A 20,812-nucleotide genomic window follows, 5' to 3' on the forward strand; every position below is an offset into this window, starting at 1 on the left:
TGAATGAGACTGAAATAACATTTATTCTCCTTCCAGTTATTTTGGAAATATTAGGGAAAGGCAACAGGAAGGTTTGGAAGAAAAACCCCTAGCACAGTCCCTGGGAAGGCTGAGGGGTCAGTGACAAGAATGCACACCACACTGGTAGTCAGCAATTCTCATTTACAAAATCAGTTTTCTCATGAGGGAAAAAAAACAACCAAATAACAAACCAGAAATCCAGTCAGCACAGATAGTTCAGTGTCTGACAGTTTAGTCATTTGCAATCTGAAATTAAACTTCAAAGTTACCCTGTGTTAACGACATGGGGTCCCCCCCGGTACACAGATAAACTAATTTCTCACCTTCAATTCCATTTCCTTTACTATTGCATAGAAGTCTCATTTTGGAGAGGAAGGCTAAAATACATTTCCATTACTGTAGTTAACCTTTATTGGAACAGTCTTCTTGTTAGCAGATCTAGCAGAAACTAAGTGAGTTCCCAAGGAATTAAATGCTTTCCACTGCAGCAGGTCTTGCCCGCGATGAGCTATAGATCACAGTAGAGAGCTCTGTGGAAGATTGTGCCAATGAGCAGTTTTCCCTCGTAGATGGATGCCACTGAGCTTCCCTGCAGCACAGAGCCATTGTCAGCATAGACACGTGTCACCACAGGCTCCTTCGAGAGGATGTTCTGGATGCGCAGGACCTGCCGGAGGGGGAGGATACATCTACTGAAATGGTCATAGGTGAAAATGCTCCACGGGTAGGGGGGACATCAGCATGTTAACTTAAACAAATTAGATAGGGTGACCAGCTGCTGATAATTGCAGCCATGTAATTCCTGTGAGAGGGCCTTTAGCGAAGCACGGTCCACGAACAATTATCTTTTTTTTTTAATTGTTGTGCAACATCTGTAAGGCAGTAAGGCAGTCATCCCCACCACTAGGAACATGAATATTTTCTCCAGCCTAAGACTTAGTTAATATCTTCTTATTTTCCCAGACAGAGAGAGTAAACAACTGCCTAGTATCATCAATCTATTACTATTGAATATGGTAATTTTGAGAAGTATCTCATAGGGAGCTTCAGACAAGGCTGAAGTCAAATGGACACCAGCCAGCTGCACTTGTGGCCACTATCGCACCAATGCCAGTACCACAGTGATTTCATAGAAAGAAGAATTACACTGTCACCTACAGATGAACTACACTTGCACAGATTAATCATTCCTGTGCAATCGTTTCTGGTCATGCTTTGCACTCAGTCAATTATGTTTAGTTTGGCAAAGATGTGCTGGCTTGGTAATTAATGCAGTTCATCAGAATCTGTGTGCGTGGCCACAGCTGCACAGAAAGCAGCCTGAGGAGTCCAAAGTGACTGAGCCATTGGGTGGAAATTATTTAGTTGTCACACAAGGATCTGAATAGGTGTTTGTTAGTGAGTATATACTGTTCAGGCTCTCACTTGAGAGCAGAAGCCAGCTTGGTCTTCGCTTTAACAAAGGCACTTTGTGCCAGGCACTTTCTATGGAATGCAGTTAAGTTATACCAGGATGATTTGAACAAAACAGCTTTATGGCACAGATACAGCTAAGAGACCAGTGATGTCTCCCAAAAGGCACCTCAGATCCAGGAAGATTTTCAGGATCATAGTAGAACAGCTTCATCCCATTGGGATGACATCCTGTCCAGATGTCTCCAGTGTGAGGGTCAATAGACAAGTTATCAACCAGAGTGTCCAGTTGCAGAGTCTATCCAACACAGAGGAAAAACAAGAAGTTAAAGCTATCAGAAATCCTGGAAGTGAACTATAACATAACCAACAGACTTGTCCAAGACTCTCATCTGACATAACTTAGACTGATTTTTTTTAAAGAAGTACTTTTTCCCCCACTTCTGTTTTTCTTTTCCCCTGGTATGCATCATCCCCACCTCTGTGCTGTGAGAAACTTGCTTGCTGCTCTGAGCTTCCACCATCAGCTCATTCACACCTACACATCTGTGGATGCCTTCAGTGTTTTGTGCTCTGACCCACACTGCCTGAGGCAGACTTCCACTGCAGCTCAACAGCATGCCCAAGGATTCCTCCCTAGTTGCTGGTGGGAGGGTGGAAGACCTGAAGCTCTGCAACGGGGAACACAGGCACCTCTGCAAACCCACAGCAGGAGCCACCCAGATCAGAACTTTTTACAGATGGTCATGCTGAAATCTCAAGCATTCATGGGAACTATTCTGTCCAAAATCCACATTTGCTTCTTTTTTAGGGAACAGCAGCCCCTTACCTTCACTTGGGTTAAACTCCAGTTAGCATGTTTTTCCATGACATAGATATTGTGATCCAATACATCTGCAACATAGATGTACCTTCAAAAGAAAGCAAAGCATCTTTTAATGTACATGAGTAAGCAGGCACCAAAACCAGACAGTTCCTCCTGTCCCAGCCCACACACCAACAGACATTGCAAGCAGGCCACAGGGCACTGAAGCCAACCTGATGAGATGCCAGTGTAGCTTCACACTGTGCCAGTTCTTCCATTACAACACTGAAATAAGCCTTGGAACCAGAAAGTCAAAATTACGCTTTTTTTTTTAAGATCACCTGTCCACACCACAGGACTGGTTGATCCAGTCATACAGATGTAGAACTGTAGAGCATTCCCTGCTTGCAGAAACCCTGCCCCATTAATCCTTACAAGCAAGATACACAAACTCCTGTATCAGCTGGTTAAAATGCAGCAACTGTTGACCTTATTGCCTATAAAGTAGCACACAATGCAGCAAACCTTGCTGCTAAACACCAGACACAAAACTTCCATGCTACAAACACTCTGTATCACATGTGTTGCACAGGCAGCACCTTGCCTTACTTTAACCAGTTTAGACACCTGACCACAAAGGTACCACGTGTACAAATTAGGATCTTCAGATACTTCTGTGTGATCAAACAAAATCTAATGTAAGGAGAAACTTACTTTCTATCGGGTGAAATGTTAATTCCATTGGCTGAATAAAACCCAGATGCTACTTCTTTAACTTCTTTTGGACTGTAGTAAACAACATTTGACCAGGTTAGACCCAAGAACATTTCTAAGAACATCAAGAGGAAGTCGGAGAAGTAGTGGTCATTGGTAGCATAGAAGCTGTCTGGTCCCACGGCTACTATATCATTCACACTAAAAAGAAAGGAATAAAGAGATGGAGAAATTAAAAAAAAATAATAAAATTAAATGAGAGATATGAAGGAGCATTTTAAGACTGCCCAGAATCCAATCAGGACATGGTCATCCAATAAAGAGGCTGCAACTATAGATGTACTTCAAGTAGTCACCAAATTATTTAGATCCTTTTACTTCTATTTTCTATGAGCCAGGACTGCAGTGCTGAGCCCTGAACAGGACCATAGGGCATCAGCTAGAGATATGGCTACCTGTCTGTAAGTTCATGGAAATAATTATTTTAAAATTATTATTATTTTCTTTTTCATTACAATCAAGTAGAAAACAGAGAACAAGTAGGTGTAGTGACAACTTTATCAATCTGGCTGTTTGTCTTACAATCATATTGCAGTAGGATAAACCAAAAAAATTTTGTATTAAAAAAGAAGAAAAACAGAAAAAGCTAAATGTATGTTTATTTTTACAGTGTAGCAAGTCAAGAGAATAAAATATCTGGAGCTTCATATCTGCAATGACCTGAGACTGGGTTACATGAATGAAGGAGAAGGGGGTGCCAAAATAATTCACTGGCATCGATCACAGCAGCACTTAAGACTAATTTAGTGATACAACTATTAAAAATCTAATTTAGAGAAGAGATTGGAGAAACACTGCTTTTGATTACACAGATAAGAAGTAATCAATAAGAGAAACAGACATGCTGGTTAAAGAGGAAATATCTCATATTAATAATAGCCTAAACCCAAAAATCATCCTACACTGGATTTCACCAATGCAGCCTGATCTGGGGGAAGGTGGTACTTGGGTCCAATACCTTGTCAGAAGGTCATGTCGAATGGTTTTCAGGTGTACAAGAGAATTATCATCTTCTTCAAATTTAAACAATTCTACTGTGCTCTTCTGATGGGGATGGTTCACAACAAAGAGGTACACGGTGTCATCTTGAAAAAAGAAATGGAAACAGCTGAAGTCTCTGCAACTGTTTGTGTGGCTGAGACCCCCCAGCCCTGAGGCAGCCTCGAGCACATGCTGAGTTTGGTGCATTTGTCTCATGGCTCTGCAGAGGCAGAGGGACAAGTACCCATGTTCTGCAAGATGCCTCTGCATCCAGATCCAGATCTCCAGCTACTTTTCTCCTGGGCTGGCTCTACAGGGAACTCTGTGTTAACTAGATTTTTGCTATTTCTTCCAAGGAAGAAAGAAATGACCACCTCATCCTTATACCCAAGCCACTGGGTTTTGAAATCTGTGAAACAGCCCCAATCACCTGGAAGAAAGGTTTGTGGCCAAGGCAATTTGGGTTCTTTGGTTTGTCTACCGCATCCCCTGGGAGAGTGGAAGGAGCATCCTTCTCCTGTATTCTGTGCAAGGCTGCAGCCCATCTGCTCAGCCCTTCTGGTAGGACCCTACTTTAGCCACCACTGATTCTTCCAACACCCTCCCTTAAAGGGTGACTGTATGGGGATGCAGGTCAAGCTGCAGCAATTATTCTGTTTGTATTTGCAGACTTGTAATTGCCCTGCTAGAACCTCCAGTGAAAGGACAGGGAAGAAGATACTTTATTGGTAATCAGAGCCTGACATAGGAGAATGTATCTTGGAGAAGAGAATGTATCTTTGGCTTGGCCAAAGAGTAACAGAGGTTTTGGTAATTTACGGAGATTTGATAATTTACTCTTTCACTACAGAAAATTCCATTCTGGGCACTACTAGTCAGTAAAGGATGTATGTCCTCAAAACACTTGAACCCAGCATGAGACAGATGTAAACTGGTAAAATTAATTTTCTGTGGTTTTTAGCTCTAAATTTTACCAAGTTTTCTTTGCTTTTAATATACAGGGCATCTTTCTGTTTCAGACAGACTGAAATTATGTTCAAGCATGTTTCCTTTAGCAGTTGACATTTAGAAAAGAGCAAAAGAAAGGTAAAAAGCCCCAAACCTTTTTGTCTCCCAGCAAGAGCAACCATTGGAGGTGCAATGCAAGGCTGCAAAGGGATTTCTGATTGTGATCTCTAAGCTGATATTTGCCACCACCTCGAGCTCTTTACCTCTGTCTACATAGGTGTTGATTCCGTGAGGGTTAAATGATGCCAGATCAAACCCTCGGCTGATTCTCAGTTCCACTGCTCTGGGATTGTCTTCATTCAAATCCATCAAAAATATTTCACCTGGCTTATCTGGAGCAAAGCTCTTCATTCCTGGATATTTCAAGCCCTGTACAATCAAAACATAAGAAAATAATTCCTGGATAAAAGGTAAACAAGAGCATCACAGGGCTGAAAAACTGGAGCCTTGATCGGACTTGCAAGCAGACATGAGGATGTCCCTCTGCTTCAGCCTGCTGAGCCATGAGGGAGGTGGAGGGACTGGCTCTGCTCTCCCTGGCAGAGGGGGCAGGCTGTGTGGGGGCACAGAGAGCTGTGGCCAAGGCACCATGGCCCCCCACTGCAGCTACACCTCAGGTGTCTGCAAACTCACACACTGGGGACAAACCGGCAGTCCAGCACCACTGCCTGCATCACACACGGTGAAGCCATGGGGAACAACAGCAGTGCAACAGCTCACGATTCCTGGCATAAATTTTGCAATGTTATCATTCCCTGGGTGTCCCTGGAGCAAATAGATGAGAACATCAGCTTTTGTTTTAAAAAGAATTGCCAGCCATCCTAATTGCAAAGAAAAGGTTGAAAACCTATCTCCTAAAGGCTAAGAAAATCGGGAACAGCATAATCAACACATAAAATTTGATTTTTTTTAAATTTAGAGAATTTACTCATTTTCTTAACACAGCAGAGGATTGACATTTCAACATTTCAATGAAGCAGCATGAAAGAAAGTCAAGGTTATGTGGCCAGGTAAATCAGTGCAATAGGATACCTGTGTCAGAGCCACCAACACCACTTCTGCATCAAGAAGCATGCTTGCTCAAACAGAGGGGAATGACACCTAAGCCAACACAAGACTGGGTTGTTCTTTGGGAGCCAGTCAGCCTTGCAGAAAAGAGCCCCTCCTGCTGTTTTCACCTATGGCTTCTGCAGATAAGGAAGCAGGCAAGCCCCAGCATGGGGAGGTGGCACGGGAACTTACAGAGCTGATGAAAGCCAGTCCATTGGGAAGTATATCGATGTCTTCTGAACCAGCTTCTGCAAAACAGAGATAAACAGTGGTTTTCAGGTGACATTAAATATTTCCCATTTAAAAAACCTCCTTTTTAGTACAATTCCAGCTCTCATGAATGCCCCTTTCTGATATGACTGCACACATGATGAAGTTGGGTGGAAAAGATCACATTGCATTAAAAGTGGTAGCAGAAGACAGCATGTCAGGTTAGGAAATAGTACCGGGGTGTACCGCTTTTTGGAGCCCAGAGGTGCCCCTGCAGTGGCCAGGCAGTCTCCCACCCAGCTCCATGTGCCCCCAGATGTTGTGAAATGAATCAGCAGGTGTGGGATGGATCACCAGCTCCTGAAGATGTATTCTGAAGCAAGCAATTAGTGTGGGCATGGTGGTTTCCAGGGCAGGACCATACCCGTGACTCAGGCCTCAGGCTTGCATAAGGCAGCTGTGGGAATTGTACAAACTAATTCTCCTGACTGAGCTGGGACACTTCACAAAGACGGATTGCCAAATATTTAGTTAAAGCTCTCAAGTGACAGAGAACCTACCATATCTATAACAGCTAAGGGCTTTTATAGTTAGACCTCACTTTCAACTGCAGGTAATCACTTCCAATATTGCCAGTTCCTGTAGCTCCTGTAATAATTTTCCCTGCTAAGAAAGGAAGATAAAATAAAAACCCTTTAGTAAGAACACTAGAGAAATTTTAGGCTTTCATCAAGCACTCTCCAAAGAGCTTTTAGTCCAATGCTGAAGCCCGTTTGCCATCCCATGTTTCCACTACTCCCCTGAGAAGCCTCCCCTCTCTTCCCCAAATCACCAACAAAACCAGCATTCCTCACAAGCCACTTTCCAGATGATGAGGGAAACCACTCAGGAGCATTTGCTTAAAGAAAATTCTTCTGCAGGTTTTCTTTAACAGAGCCATCAACACAAGGCTTTTCCACCCAGCTTGTCCCATGTCTCTACAACCCCTCCTGCTTTGCCATAGCCACATGCTCAAGCCTGCGTGGGTCACACCATCCCTTCCACCTAAACACCTCCTCCCAAGGAAGCACCTGCAAATTTGAGCTGGGTTTACTGTTTGCTTTTAAGTAACTCCTATTTATCCAAGCACTGATTTGGCTGGGCTGTAATTTATCCTGGGATCACTGACAGCCTTTGTGGAGAGGAACCAGAACCCCAAATTCATCCACCCAGGAAAGTTCCTCCCCAGTTCAGCCCTGGGAAGACGCAGCGGCACAACTTCTCACTTGTGGCCAAGGCCAGCTCCTCCTCAGCCTCAGCAAGCTCCTGCTCCATCCCATGACACCAACAAGCAGAGAATCCCTGCCTTCTGAAGAGCAAAAGGTCTGAAGATGCATTTTGGGAGGAGTCGGCTGTTATCCTACCCCTGGGTTTTGGTTCTGAATTTTGACTAACTCAGGCAGGAGGCAACATCTGCACTGATGTGTCCAGAGACACTTACAGCCTGTATGTCTCCATTAAAGTTTTGAATTTGGGCACTTTTTTTCTCAGCTCAGCTTACACTCTGGTTTAAGCCACAAACTCCTTTCTTTTGCCCCAGTCTCTCCAAGTCTGGGTTAATTTATAAAATGGGGCTAGTGGAAATTCTCCACTTCCCAGGATTGCTGCAAGGCTAATAGCATAAAGAAATGCTGAGAGGCTCAATTGCCATGGTGACATGAGCAGGACAGACAGCTTTTACTGGCAGCGCACACTGGTGAATGAATAAACAGAGATACAATCATTTATCGCTACTGAATCAGTGAGGCTGCCAAGCAGAAGGATGAGCAGGCTAATTGGGAGCAGACAATTAAAAACTGTAAGTTTCTGGTGGAAGGAGCACATTAAGAGCCCTGCACCAAACTGCTTCAAGAGAAACTGCCCAGCAAAGCACATTTTGGGTGCTCCATGGCCAGATGCTGGAATGCGCGGAAGCGAGTGAGTGGTGTCGGAAGAGCAGCGGAATGCTGATTCAGCACAGCCCTGCTGATCCAGCAGCACCGAGGAGGGGCTGCAGACACACAGCTGGCCACAGGAGAGCTCAGGGACTCTCCTGCACACCTTTTGGGAGGGCCCTACACTGCTGCTGCAGGCACTCTATGGGGCAGGAGAGTTAGGAACTGACTCCTTAGGTATCACTTACACACCCTATGTTGTTTAATTGTATCACTGAGCCCAGCTTGTCCATGGAATTATCTGAAGAGGGGGCATTTAAGAAAAATTACAATATACTGTGAAAAATTGCTGCCTACTCTAGAACTGTTGGGTTTTTGTTGTTCTTTATTTTATCTTAGTATGATGTATTCTGCAGGTGTATCTAACAAAAAAAAAAAAAACATCTGGATTTCATATCCAAAAGTGTGACGTTATTTGGCCCATATCCCACTAATTGTTCCAAGGTGCAAGTATTTCTAGCAACTTCTATAGTAGCTTCTTGAACTTTGGGAGTTAGTACAGGAGCTATGGTTAGTTTATTATAAACCAGTAACATGATTAGACACCAATAAAACTCAGAAGCCAGTGTTTATTCTACAAATATAGCCTTTCCTACAGATTTGTGGATGAGGCTTAGGACAAGCTGCAATTTTTGTTTGTCCAATGTTTGTATCTGTGCTTATATTGCACAATACTTGAAAAGCAGAATAGATCAAAGTCTTAAAAAAGATACAGAAAAGATGAAATTGTGCAGGAAGAAAAGGGTCCACTAGAGAAGTCTTCCATTTACTCTGTGTTTGCTTCGCTTACATCACTTATAATTCATTGAGTGTATCAGAGGTCTGTTCTTCTACGTACAGAATGGATAATTTAAGATTATTTTGCTCAGACCCAGCTCTGGGACCTATGTTGCATTTAACAGTTCAGAAGGACTGATTTAAACATTAAAATAAAGACATTGTTTATTCAGCATTTTAAAGGAAAAAGGCCCAGGAAGCCAAGATGTCCATGTACAAAGACATCCTTACACTAAGTCACCCACACGAGCAACCTTACAGATCAGAGTACAGCAGAAGCCCATGTCTGAATAGCATTGCCTAGGCAGCATCTGAGCTTTATGGCTCCTTGGTCACCCTGAGTGTTATAAGCCCCTTTGTCACAGCAAATGAGTTTTAGAAGACATTTGAGTGAACACACCAACTTTAAAAGTTTGCACAATCCTTTGTTACTTCTCTTTCTGCCACACTGGACCTGCTAAACTGATTTTTGGCATTTTTATTTATCTAATGAGCAGCAAACTTTGCAGAGCAAAGGCGAGGCAAGGTGCAGAGCTCTGTGTGAAAGGACAGTGTTAGAGGAGCCAGCAACAAGAAGGAATGAAGCTCTGTAAATTGATCCACTGCCTCTAAGCAGAGACAGGTTCTCAGAAATCACCTAATCTACATGTAAATGTGAGGCACAAAAATCAAGATACTGTTTAGAAATGAAACACAACTGTATTTGTCTTCTCCAAGTTTCCTTTTTTCCTCAACAGAACAATCATGTTGCAAAAAAGTCTTATAAAGGTATGCTTAAAAATATTACTCAGAAATTATTTTATATTAATCATCACCAAATAAGTATTATTCATAGTCTTGTATGAGTAAATTACAGCTTAATCTAGAAGACCTGGAGATTTTTCTAAATGCAATTTTTTCTGTACCTAATTTCAAGCACAGGAACTCTGCATATACTCATTCATGGCCGCAATTTGACTTTACAAAGATGTTTGAATCCTGACACAAGGAAGAAGCAAGATTTATGAAATCAACACAGTGACTCAGCAAGCTCAAAGGTAAGGCTGTAAAAGCTCATCCAATGACTTTTACACATGAAAAATCCAGAAAAATTTCAACATAATTTAAGACATTTCCAAAAATACTAAGGAAGGGAAAATCCTTAGCCATCAAGCCTGCATTAAGTTTAAAAACTATTATTTGGGAGAAAGGGAGACACAAAAAAGCAATCAATTTTAAAGCTATCCATTTTATACACTGGTTATCCTAAATGGAGAGAAAAAATCCAAGACAGAAATATTGCTGTGTGCTAAACACATGGCCCAAAGGACAAAGTCAACCTTTCAGCCACTCGGTTAAACTTCCCTGCAAACCAGAAGAAGATGACAAACATGACCTCTTGCTCTTTGGAACTGCACAGCTGCATTGCACAACTGCGCCGAGTTCCCGCCGGCCACCGGCACCGCGCGGCACCGGCCGGCTCCTAAATATCCCCAAAATGTGGCACAGAGGAGCGACATCGGGGCAGGCATTTAGCAGCTGCTCCTTCACCGTGTGCCTGTGGCCCCCTCCTAAAGCTTCCACCCTTGCAGCACTTCCCATCTCCAAGATGACACCAGCTGATAGCTACCTGTAAGAACCTGTCTGAAGAGCCTGCACACCCTCATGTAAAAGCCAAATCATTTCCTAAGTGGCTTAGCAAAGAAGAAGTGTTTGCAAGGTACTCAATTTCAAGAAAAGGAAAAGAAACTCAATACCAAAGGCAAAACGCATTATACCAAACTAGTTTTTCAGTCCCATTTTCTTCCTGCAGTTTCTCCCTATCTCCAAGTCCAAGTAGCAAATGAAAGTCAAATTAGTACTTTGCTTTTGGGATCAGGCTTGGAAGTTGGCTTCAAGAAGCCATTACAAAACAAGGCTGGACAAAAGCAATGCACTCAGTTATTTTAAGCACGTACCAATTCCTTTAATGAGCCGGCAGTTCGGGAGGCTTACTGGGGCTACTTCCCTTGAAGCATTGAGTCTGTTCCTGCAAGAGGAAAGAGCAGGGTTAACAGCACACAGCCACTTTTAAAACACGTAACATTCCTAGTTTTCATTTTTATTGTCTACCATATTGCAGCAACAAATCAGCCATAAAATACTGAATAAGCAAACCCCAGAACTGACAACAGCAACTGCTCCAAATCCCTGCAGTGGTTACACATGTCCAAGGATTAAGTGATTCTTCTACACTGAGTGACTTCAGAAACTTTATTTTGTTCATGAGCTTCAGCAACAAGCTTTCATGACCCACTGCAGCTCAGATGACAAAATAACATAACCACTCTTTCTTCAGGTCTCAGACACCTAAATATAGTAGCACCCTGCAGTTAGGACCAACATTTCAGATGAGGAGAGGGCAATCTTCTACTGCAACCCACAGCCTATTTTTGGTGACCAGGCCACCAGCAATTGCACTTTCTTCATTTCTTAGTCTACATTCAAAGGTAGCGATAGCACTGTTCCAAGGCAGGAGTACTCATTTCCTTATAACAAGCAGGACTTGGTAGTCTGGGTTTTAGCAATAACCCTGTTCCCTCCTCTCCTCTCCTGGTACCCACTCCAAGCATTACCCTTCATCAGTGCTTATTTCATTCATGAATGGCCACAAAATTCCACCTCTGACTCATCCTTCACTGGACAAGCAGATACAGATAGGCACACACAAGTTTGTATTTCTCCAATTCCTTCATTCCAAGCTGTTTGCAAATCTTTATGAAAGACACCTCACAGCCAGGACTACTGTGTTTGACCATGCTGGTCCACAGTGCCACAAGAAAATATGTTGCATTTCTATGTAAAAATGTTGAGATAGCATGCTAGAATATTTCTTTTCTTCTTTTTTTTCTGCCCAGAAAAAAGCATTTAACCTAAAGTAGTTACTCCTTTGCCTGACTATCATATGCATGTGTTGAGGCTATTGCTCCAACCACAGGAAATTCTGAACGCAAAGATCCCATAGCAAAATCTTGTCCTGTTTATGTTATAGTTTGAGGCATAAACATAAACTAAACAGTAGTATCAGTCAATGATATGAAAAATATGTGATGCAGTTGACCACTGTATGATATGTCAGTCCTGCATTTTTTTAGTCACTTAAATATCAATTGGAGATTGCTTCAATGCAGTTAACAAAAGGCCAAAAGAAAAACAGTAAAAAGTGCAGAGGACAGCAAGAGAAAGGAGCCAAGTTAAACCCTCCCAAGCCCCCTCTCCCAGCACAGGAGTACTGACAGAGAATTACACTGGCTCCCAGCCCACAAACAGCACAGAAGGGGTATCAGCTGCCCCATTGCCCACTGGCATCCTGGCACAGCCAAACCCACCAAGCACCCAAGGGTGGCTCAGGGCGATCCTGCCTGAAGTTTGCACTGCTGCCTGCTTAGGACTTTTCCCTTTCCTATTTTCATCAGCTTTTCCCAGGCAGGCTGCAGGCCACACTGAGCCAAAAGCACAGCAGGAACTCAGCCAGCAGCCAGCAAGGGATGATGATATCCCGACAGCATTCCCAGGGAAACACTTCATGGGCTGGAATGAGAGTAATTCAGAAGGACACTAGTCACAAGCCTGCAGCATATATAGAGGCTTTTCCAAAATGTGTCAGTTTATCTAGCTCAGACAGCCTCAGCCATGCAGCCAGATGGCCTAGGTTACTGACTGCCTGTACTAAGAAGGGCCCGGAATATGGAGGGCCTGCAATATGTGCGGGATGCTACTTCAAAGCAAGCAAGCAGTTTTGCTACTTGGTGCAGCTCCAGTGCACGGTACCTTTCGCCTCACAGCTTCTCTTTCCAGTTTCAGTCCTCCACCTGCTGTCCTACTTCATGGGACACAGACCACAGGCCTTCCCTTTCCTTCAGTAGGAACCTGCTGCATATTCAAAAACCTCTCTCTCTTTCAGTTTTCCTCATCTCTAGACTAACCAATCCTGAATCTTCTGGGATTTGATTCTGGGTTTTTTTTACAAATTCAGAAGGAGCTGAAGAAAGCCTTTGCTGGATTCCTGCCTTCTGGGTGGGGGATGAATAAAAGGGACCCTTGGCAAGAGCTAACACCACCCACAGTTTCTCCTCTCAAGACTATGTTAAATTACCTTTAGAGTACTTTGTGATCTGAAGTTGTGTGTTTCCAAACTTGGCAACTGTCTTAAGACTGCTGGTACATTGCAGTTTGCAGAAAACACAGTACACAGGAAAAACCCATGGAGAGCTAAAGAGACAGGGGGATTCTGTTTCTACACAGAGATTCTCCTTTACCAAATTCCTAATGTTTCATTTGTTCTTTTGATTTGGAGGAGATGCAGGGTCCCCTGCTCTTCACAGCACTTGAAATGACTCACCCCACTAAAGCCTGGGAGTATCTCCCAGTACTGCTATCCCAGCTTATGCAAATCCAGGGCTGGAGGGCCCCATTACCACCATGGTTATCCCCAATAACACTGGCAGGGCATTTAGTGCAACATGCAACCACTTCGATGCCAGGTACCAGGGTCCAGGCAGTAAAGCTCTCTTTCTGTAATTAGCTACAATTACCGTCCACCCAAAGTTCAATTAGCTGGATGTCTTTGCTTTGAAATCAGGCATTTGGAGTCCTTGTGAACATAAGCAAAATTATAATGACTTAGTCACCTTCCAATACAGTAATTCACTGTCACTTTTGTGACCTGGAAAGACCAGTTACACATCTGGTAGCTTTCAGGACAGAAGCTGCTGTAACACCAGTGTTCACATTCATACCTTATGGCATGAGGTGCATGATATGGAGCATGATATGGCTGGGTATTTCAGCTCACAGCAAGTGAGGTCACAGCTCAGGATTGCCAATGTCTGTGCTTCATCAGAGGAAACCTCATGTACATAGGGGCTACTGTTATCCAGAGGTCAGCTTTGGTAGAATATAACCCAAGTTTCTGACAAACTGCTTTGGAGTCACTGTTTGGCCAGTTGGCAGGAGATGAGGTAGATTCATAGACAGTGCTTTTGGCACATCCCTGTTACTCGCAGGCTGTGTAAAAACAGAGGTACTATGCCCCTGCCCCAGTGCACCTTCTCCCCCTGTCCCCCTTTCTCCCAACATCATCCTGGGAAGGATTTCACATCCACTCAGTGCAAAGGGCATTTCTGCTGCATAAACGCTCCCGAAGTCAGTTTATGCCGAAACAGGATGAAAACGGCGTCACAGTTCCACTATTTTCTCTGGGGCAAAACGGTTCCCTTGATAACGCTGACAGCAATGATAGTGATGATGATGATGAACTCCTCCCCTCTGCCTGACACTGCGCTCATGCAAGGGCAGGTGCTCGCTAAGTTGTGCCCGAGACCGGGAGCTGCGGTGACCTTACTCTCGGAGGGCGGAGGGGAGCGCCCGCCGCCCCCGCCGGGTTCAGCCCCACGGCGGGACCCGGCCGCCGCCCCCTACCCGGGGCTCGCCTCAGCCCCTCTCGCCCCGCCGGCACCGGGACCCGCAGCTCCGAAACCCCGCTCACCCACCGAAAGGCCAGCAGCCGCTCCGCCGCCAGGGCTGCCGCTATCCCGACGAGAGCCACCACCAGCAACTTCCCCATGGCCGCTCCCGGCTCCGCCGCGCCCCGTCCCGTCCCGCCCCCGGGGCCCGGCGCTGCCTCCCTCGCCCCCGCCCCGCCCGGCCGTGCCCGCACCGGCGGCTCTGCCCGCCCGCCGGCCCGCCAGACAGCGGCACGGGGCCAGTGGCTCTCTGCAGGCTCCATGCTACAGCTCCCATGGGAAAGGCAGGTGGACCAACTTCCAATTCTGTTATTAAAAAAAATATGCGTTGTACAAAACTAAGTGTGTCAGACCAAGACTGCGTGCTGTGGAATGTTCAGGTACTCCGTGCATGCCTCTTGCTGGGATGTACACGCTAATATATGTCACTCATACCAAAGTTTCCCTCCCAAGTGATGTTTCTTCCCCTGCCACACTCCCACCGATATCTTTCTCCTGTGTGCAGGAGAAGGGCCGCAGAACCCACCTCAGGGCTCCGGGGTTCCTCCATGAAGCAATCTGGTTTTGCATCATCTTCAGCGATGGCCTCCCTGTGCTTTTTGGGGGAACACACTTGGCAGGTTAATGACCTCCCTCAGCAGCTATCTTTCCCTTCCCTGCACAGTGAATATCCTCACCTGCACACATTCCTTTGCACTTTTCTGAATGTCTGAGCAATCACTTAAAAGGGCTTTTCTGCTCTTCTTGCCCTTGCCCTCCAGGCCAAGCAGATGCTCCACACTTAGTAGTACTTCAAGTCAAGTTTGTAGAGGAAGAGGAGGCATTCTAAAATGTCTTTTCCCCTCAGTTTTGGAATATTCCTTTTCCCTTTTCTGGTCCTTGATTACTTTGAAATTATAGGTAGATGAGGGGTTTTGGGAGGACTGCATGGGGTTGGTGTGACCTGAGTGCATGATCTGGCACTTGGCCCTTGTTGAACCTCATACCATTGGCCTCAACCCATAGATCCAGCCTGTTCAGATCCTGCTGCAGAGCCTTCCTACCCTCCAGCAGATCAACACTTCCACCCAACTTGGTGTTGCGTCAAACTTACTGAGGGTGCACTGGATCCCCACATCCAGATAAATATAATAAACAGGACTGGCCCAAATACTGAGCCCCAGGGAACACCACTCATGCCCGGCCACCAGCTGGGCTTAACTCCATGCACCACCCACTCTCTGGGTCCAGCCATCCAGTTTTCTACCCAGGGAACAGTGTATCCATCCAAACCATGATCAGTTTCTCCAGGAGAATTCTATGAAGTCTCCAGGAGAATTCTTTATAAAGTCTAGGTAGACACATCACAGCCTTTCCCTCATCCATTAGGCAGGTCACCCTGTCATAGGAGCAGACCAGGCTGGTCAAGCAGGATCTGCCTTTCACAAGCCCATGCTGGCTGGGCCTGATCTCCTGCTTGTCCTGCACATGCCATTTGATGGCACTCAAGATGATCTGCTCTGGCATTGAAGTCAGGCTGACATGACTGCATGGCAGCACTCCAGCCCTGTGAGCCTCCCCACCCTGTTCCCATGATGGCAACTGTATCATATGTTTTCCTGCTGCATAATGAGTTCCTGCTCCTCCTGATTGTTGCCCATGCTGCATGCACTGGCGTCGATGCACTTCATTTGGGCTATTGCTCCCACTGCCTTTTTGGGGGTAGAAGCCCTAAGTCCTGCATGACCATTTTCACATGCTTCTGTGATTTCTAACACCTCAATGACCCCTGCATCTTTGCTGCCCCGTGGGTCTCCATCCATCTCCATCTCACTGCCACTGAGGCAGCAGACTGAAGGAGCTTGCTAGCACACTGTCCACCAAATATTGATGCACTGCCTCCAGGCTTTTCTCTAGCTAGACTGGTTTTATTCCCTTTCCCCTTCAAATCTAGTTTAAAGCTCCTCCAATGAGCCCTTCTAACTGGGAAAAGATCTTTGAGATCAGGAGTATCCTGTCTGTCACAAACAGACCTGGAGTCATGTAGATTGACCCATGATTAAAAAAAATCAGATTCTGCTGGTTTCTTGTCTCAGGTTTCACACCAAGGCCACTTTCCTAGCATAGGATTTTTCATTTATTTATTTACACCACAGTTTAGTTTACAAAAGCACATACTGCTTACTGTCTGGAACTCAATTTTGAGGAAAGATGGGTCCAATTCATCTGATAAAATGTCAGTGTCTGCAGGGGAGATGAAGATGTCAGAGCTGGTCATAAGATTGCAAGAGTGGCCATATTGTGTCAGTATGGCCAAGAGTTCAGCTCAACAGCCACAAAGGCAGTAAGCATGGGCTTAAGAAGGGTAAGAAAATGGAGAGCAAGTTGGATAAATTCCCCAAGTTTCTTTCCTAGCTCTTAATTATTTTTAGTTCCATATGATGAGTTTTACCTTTTCAGTAACCCTTAATAGATCTATAATTCAAGTACTTTTCTGTCTTTCTTTTAAGTGAGTTGTGTTTTTACCTTATTTTTTGCTGATGTCAAGCCAACTAGGCACCCTTTATGGTCACAGCAGGAAAACAGTTACTTTGAGGTAGAAATTCATATAAAAGATGTCTAAAATAGATCAAGAAATCTTTCCTAAGAAGTGGACATTTCTTTGCATTCATTGGAAAGGAGCCTACAGTGACTAATTCAAGTGCAGAAATCTGCTCTGTAGGTAGATGGAATGAATGTCCCTTGAAGTCTCTGCTTATCAAGTCACCCTTGACTGAAGGAAGACTCTGGGCTTCTCAGGAGTCTACCTCCTCAGCACATCGCAGCCAGCCTGGGGTCTGCCCACTGGCATCGTCAGCATCCGCTCTGGCTTTCCCTCACCAGCACCCCCCGGCTGGCCAAGTGACTGCAGCAATGCTGGAAAACTCGATTGCTTTTCGGTCTGTTGCAAATCCCCCTGTGGTCTTTGCTTTGGGGCACTCAGGAGAGACCTGGGGGTGGCCTCCTGCCACATAGCGTAAGGACTAAAAGCAGGAATGAGTTGTGGGCATGTAATCAGCTGGAGAGGGATATGTACCAATCCTGGGAGCGGAGGAAGTGAGCAGAGCAGGGAGACAAGAAAAGTCTTATGCTGATTTAGTCATTTAGTCTCTACAGTTAAGGAAAGAAAAGGAACTCTCAGTAGACTCGTCCAAGAGTGGATTTATTCCATCTGGGAAAGCATGCATGAAGTAGGACAAGTAGCAGTCCGCAGATGCCTAGGCTCCCTCTCTCCCTGTCTCTCCCAGCTGATGGAAATGAGACAGCTTACAGAGAAAATAAAAGGGAGCATTTAAATTACTGAAGACAAAGGGAAATTTATCTCCTAAAAATTTTGGAAATCTTAAATCTTTTACTTGTAAAAGAGGTGCGCTTTACATGTGCTTCTCTATCACATATCGTCATCTTTTTTAACAGTTAAGATACAGGAGCTATGTACACAGAGATTTGGATTTCACAACTATTTCAAAATGCATCATTCTTGAGTCATTAATGAAACACAGTATGTTTTACCAAACAAACCTTTAAAAAGCGAAAACTCTCTTTTAATCCAGATTTTACTCTCTCTTATAATGATGTTAATCTGAAGTAAATCCACTGATATCTGCATTGCCAAATATTTACAATGAATTTACACTAAACATTAAAGGTCAGAATATTATTCTAAAGCAGTTTAGGGGGGGCTTATCTGACTAAATACAAAAGCCTACAATGCAGGTGTGGTAGTAAGTATTAAGTGGATCCTTCAGTTCACAGAGGACATTGAGGGCCCGAGGCTCTGGGGGGCATTGAGGGCAAACCTGATCGACAGCTCATGAGGAGCCAGGCAGTGCTTAGTGATGCAGAGCTGCTCTACAAATACTGAATGAAATTCAGAAGAGGACATGTCAGTGTGAAGATAAAGAAGATGTTGCTATAGTTTAACTATAGAGACAAGCAGAAGATACCAACATGGTGTGGAAAGGTTCAAAGAGGGTCTAATGCGATCTTAAACCAAACTCACTGGTTTTGCAGGTGCTAAACTAGCTTCAAGTAAAAATAAAAACTGGCAGGCAAGAAAGCTGCTTCCCACAAAATTAGGCAGAAATCACAAGCAAAGCCTGTGGTTTGACAACTGAAAGATGAGGGAAAATGCTTCTAAAACTGCAGATCATGGAAATTACAAGATTCTCTACAAACGCTGTGGCCTAAAACCACTTTAACCCTGTTGGCTGATCAAAGGGAAATTGCAGATGGCCTGCTCAAATATCTCAGCAATTTCTTAAACCTTGCATTCTTTAGCCCTGCTAGAGTTAAAAGCCACTTCTCAGCTCCCCATTCAGAAACCGTGAGCAGAGATTCCTACAGCATCTGAGCTGTTGCCACAGAGCAAGGCAAAGTCTCTGCTCACACCCTACCCCTGCACATAAATACAGTGTCACCAGCCAATTAGAAAACATGAGTTCACCACTATCACCTAATAAAGAGATTGGTACCTCAAGGCATTCAAGAAGACAGATGCATAGTGCCTTTTACAATAAAAAAGGTAAAAACACTCTTGCAATGACAGCAAGGCCTATTGATTTTTTCAACTGCTGAGAAAAATACCTGTCACAATGACATCAGCAGTTTTGTGGGTGAGGGTGTTGGAAAAGGCTTTTGCAGAAAAAACAGGGCTTTTAGCCTTGTCCTGTTCAAAGTGAACAAAAGTCTCTACCTGGCCTTTGCAGAGCTGGCTGACGATTCCAGCACTGCCAGCCATGGGCAACCCAGAGGCATCTGCATAAATTTGGGTATTGAAATAAGTTTCTGAGTATATTTTGGTTCTTTCATGATGATGTGAGGTAATGAAAAGGTTCTTAGTGATGACAAGATGTCAGAACATGTCACTGTCAAAAACAGCCCCAAGCAAGGCTATGTCCTAGCCCAGCTCTTGTTTACTGCCTTTATGCAGCAGTTTTTGTTGCTGCATCTGGAAGCCGTGGCAAAGCAAGCTGCTTTAATTATTTTGTAAGTGGCAGAATTGCTAAACTGGAGACATGCCAGGCTAAATCAAAAGCCAGAGAGGTCCTCTCAGACAATCTGCCCTTTGGTGCTGACAGGGTGCTGGGTGTGCAGGATAGTACTGGTGGTTTTGACTGCACTGCCACGGTTCAGCCCTGTCACAATCATAAAGAAAATAATGCTGTCTTTTTTCAGCCAGAAGCATGCTGAGCCAGTAGTGTGCATTGGAAGTACAATCCTTCAGTCTTGCAGGTGAAATTCTGCTAACGTGGCAGCAAGCTCCCCAAACACTGTGACTGATAACAAGTTGTTTGGCTGAGGGAGAGGGCCTTGTGGCTTTTGAAAGATTAAAGCAGTGTATGAAAGCAAGGAGGTTCCTGACTTCAAAGACAAGTAAAGGAGATCATGTCATTATCACTCCTCTGTACAGTAGGACTCTCAGGCAATACACAACAATTGCTCTCTCAGCCCACTCTATGTGCACTACTTTCATGCACTTGCAAATAAAAAAACCCAAAAATTCAATGTCCTGAATGCTGACATTTGATCCACTGTCAAATATTAACCACTGACAAAGACTACTGCAGTCTTAGGTACACTGGTGAGAGCACTGGTGCATACAGCACATATATGTGCTGCATATGGTTGGGTTCTGGGGCAGAAGGTGAAATACAGTCTAACAAAATCTTACAAGTGCATCCAGCACTAATTTTTAATTATGGCATCAGTTTCACAACACAAGAGGCTCACCACTGGCTGCTGTGGCAAAGATATGCACTGATGCCATCACAGCATCTCACCTAAATGGAACAAGCCAAGGACACAGAAAAGGACTAAGAGGGAAAGGTCCAATTAAGCTTACCCAGTGCTACCCCTATTTATTTATGCATTGCAACTATCAGTAAAATTTCTCAGAGGGAAAAAAAAACTGCAACAACAAAGCTGGATTTTCAGGGTACAGTATCTCAGTAAAAAGATACAAAATGAGATCTAGAAATTCAGATTATTTCAAAATACTTCAACACAAAGGGAGAAAATAGCCTTGACATAATAACAAACAAGGAAAACTGTTAAACACATTATGCTATGGTGTTTTCTGCTATAGCAAAGTGATACCATGATAAAGAGTTTGAGTATATAAAGTAGACTTCCCAAATTTTATTGCCACTATGAAGGATAAAGAAAACAAGAGAAAACTGAATTCTAGAATGAGCATAGAAGTGCACATTTCTTTATAGTTCTTCAACTGTATTTCCTGCACCTGATTTCTCACTTTCTGGGCTACCCCACATCTGCCCAGCCTACTTGAAGATTTA

At 44.2% G+C, this 20,812-nt stretch overlaps 1 protein-coding gene across 1 annotated transcript; it reads right to left on the reverse strand.

Annotated features, from left to right (window-relative positions):
• On the reverse strand, window positions 1–14,631 carry LOC138106366 (serum paraoxonase/arylesterase 2). Its single transcript, XM_069006870.1, has 9 exons — window positions 14,523–14,631; window positions 10,950–11,020; window positions 6,245–6,300; window positions 5,206–5,371; window positions 3,972–4,098; window positions 2,954–3,154; window positions 2,264–2,345; window positions 1,604–1,732; window positions 1–688 (listed from the first exon to the last, which is right to left on the reverse strand). The coding sequence occupies exons 1-9, from the start codon at window positions 14,594–14,596 to the stop codon at window positions 530–532; spliced, it is 1,065 nt and encodes a 354-aa protein (XP_068862971.1). The 5' UTR covers window positions 14,597–14,631; the 3' UTR covers window positions 1–529.
• Between the last annotated feature and the right edge of the window lie 6,181 nt (window positions 14,632–20,812).

This window comes from Aphelocoma coerulescens, chromosome 2 (genome assembly GCF_041296385.1).
Source record: "Aphelocoma coerulescens isolate FSJ_1873_10779 chromosome 2, UR_Acoe_1.0, whole genome shotgun sequence".
NCBI lineage: Eukaryota > Metazoa > Chordata > Aves > Passeriformes > Corvidae > Aphelocoma > Aphelocoma coerulescens.

Bases quoted from the DNA above. Each gene is read 5' to 3' on its own strand.
- LOC138106366 (XM_069006870.1), bottom strand. From the start codon at position 14,596: ATGGGGAAGTTGCTGGTGGTGGCTCTCGTCGGGATAGCGGCAGCCCTG. The intron at 6,301-10,949 runs GTACGTGCTTAA...TCTGTTTTGCAG, and splicing joins CCGGCTCATTAAAGGAATTG to AAGCTGGTTCAGAAGACATC. The intron at 3,155-3,971 runs GTATTGGACCCA...CTTTCTTTTTAG, and splicing joins CGACATGACCTTCTGACAAG to TGTGAATGATATAGTAGCCG.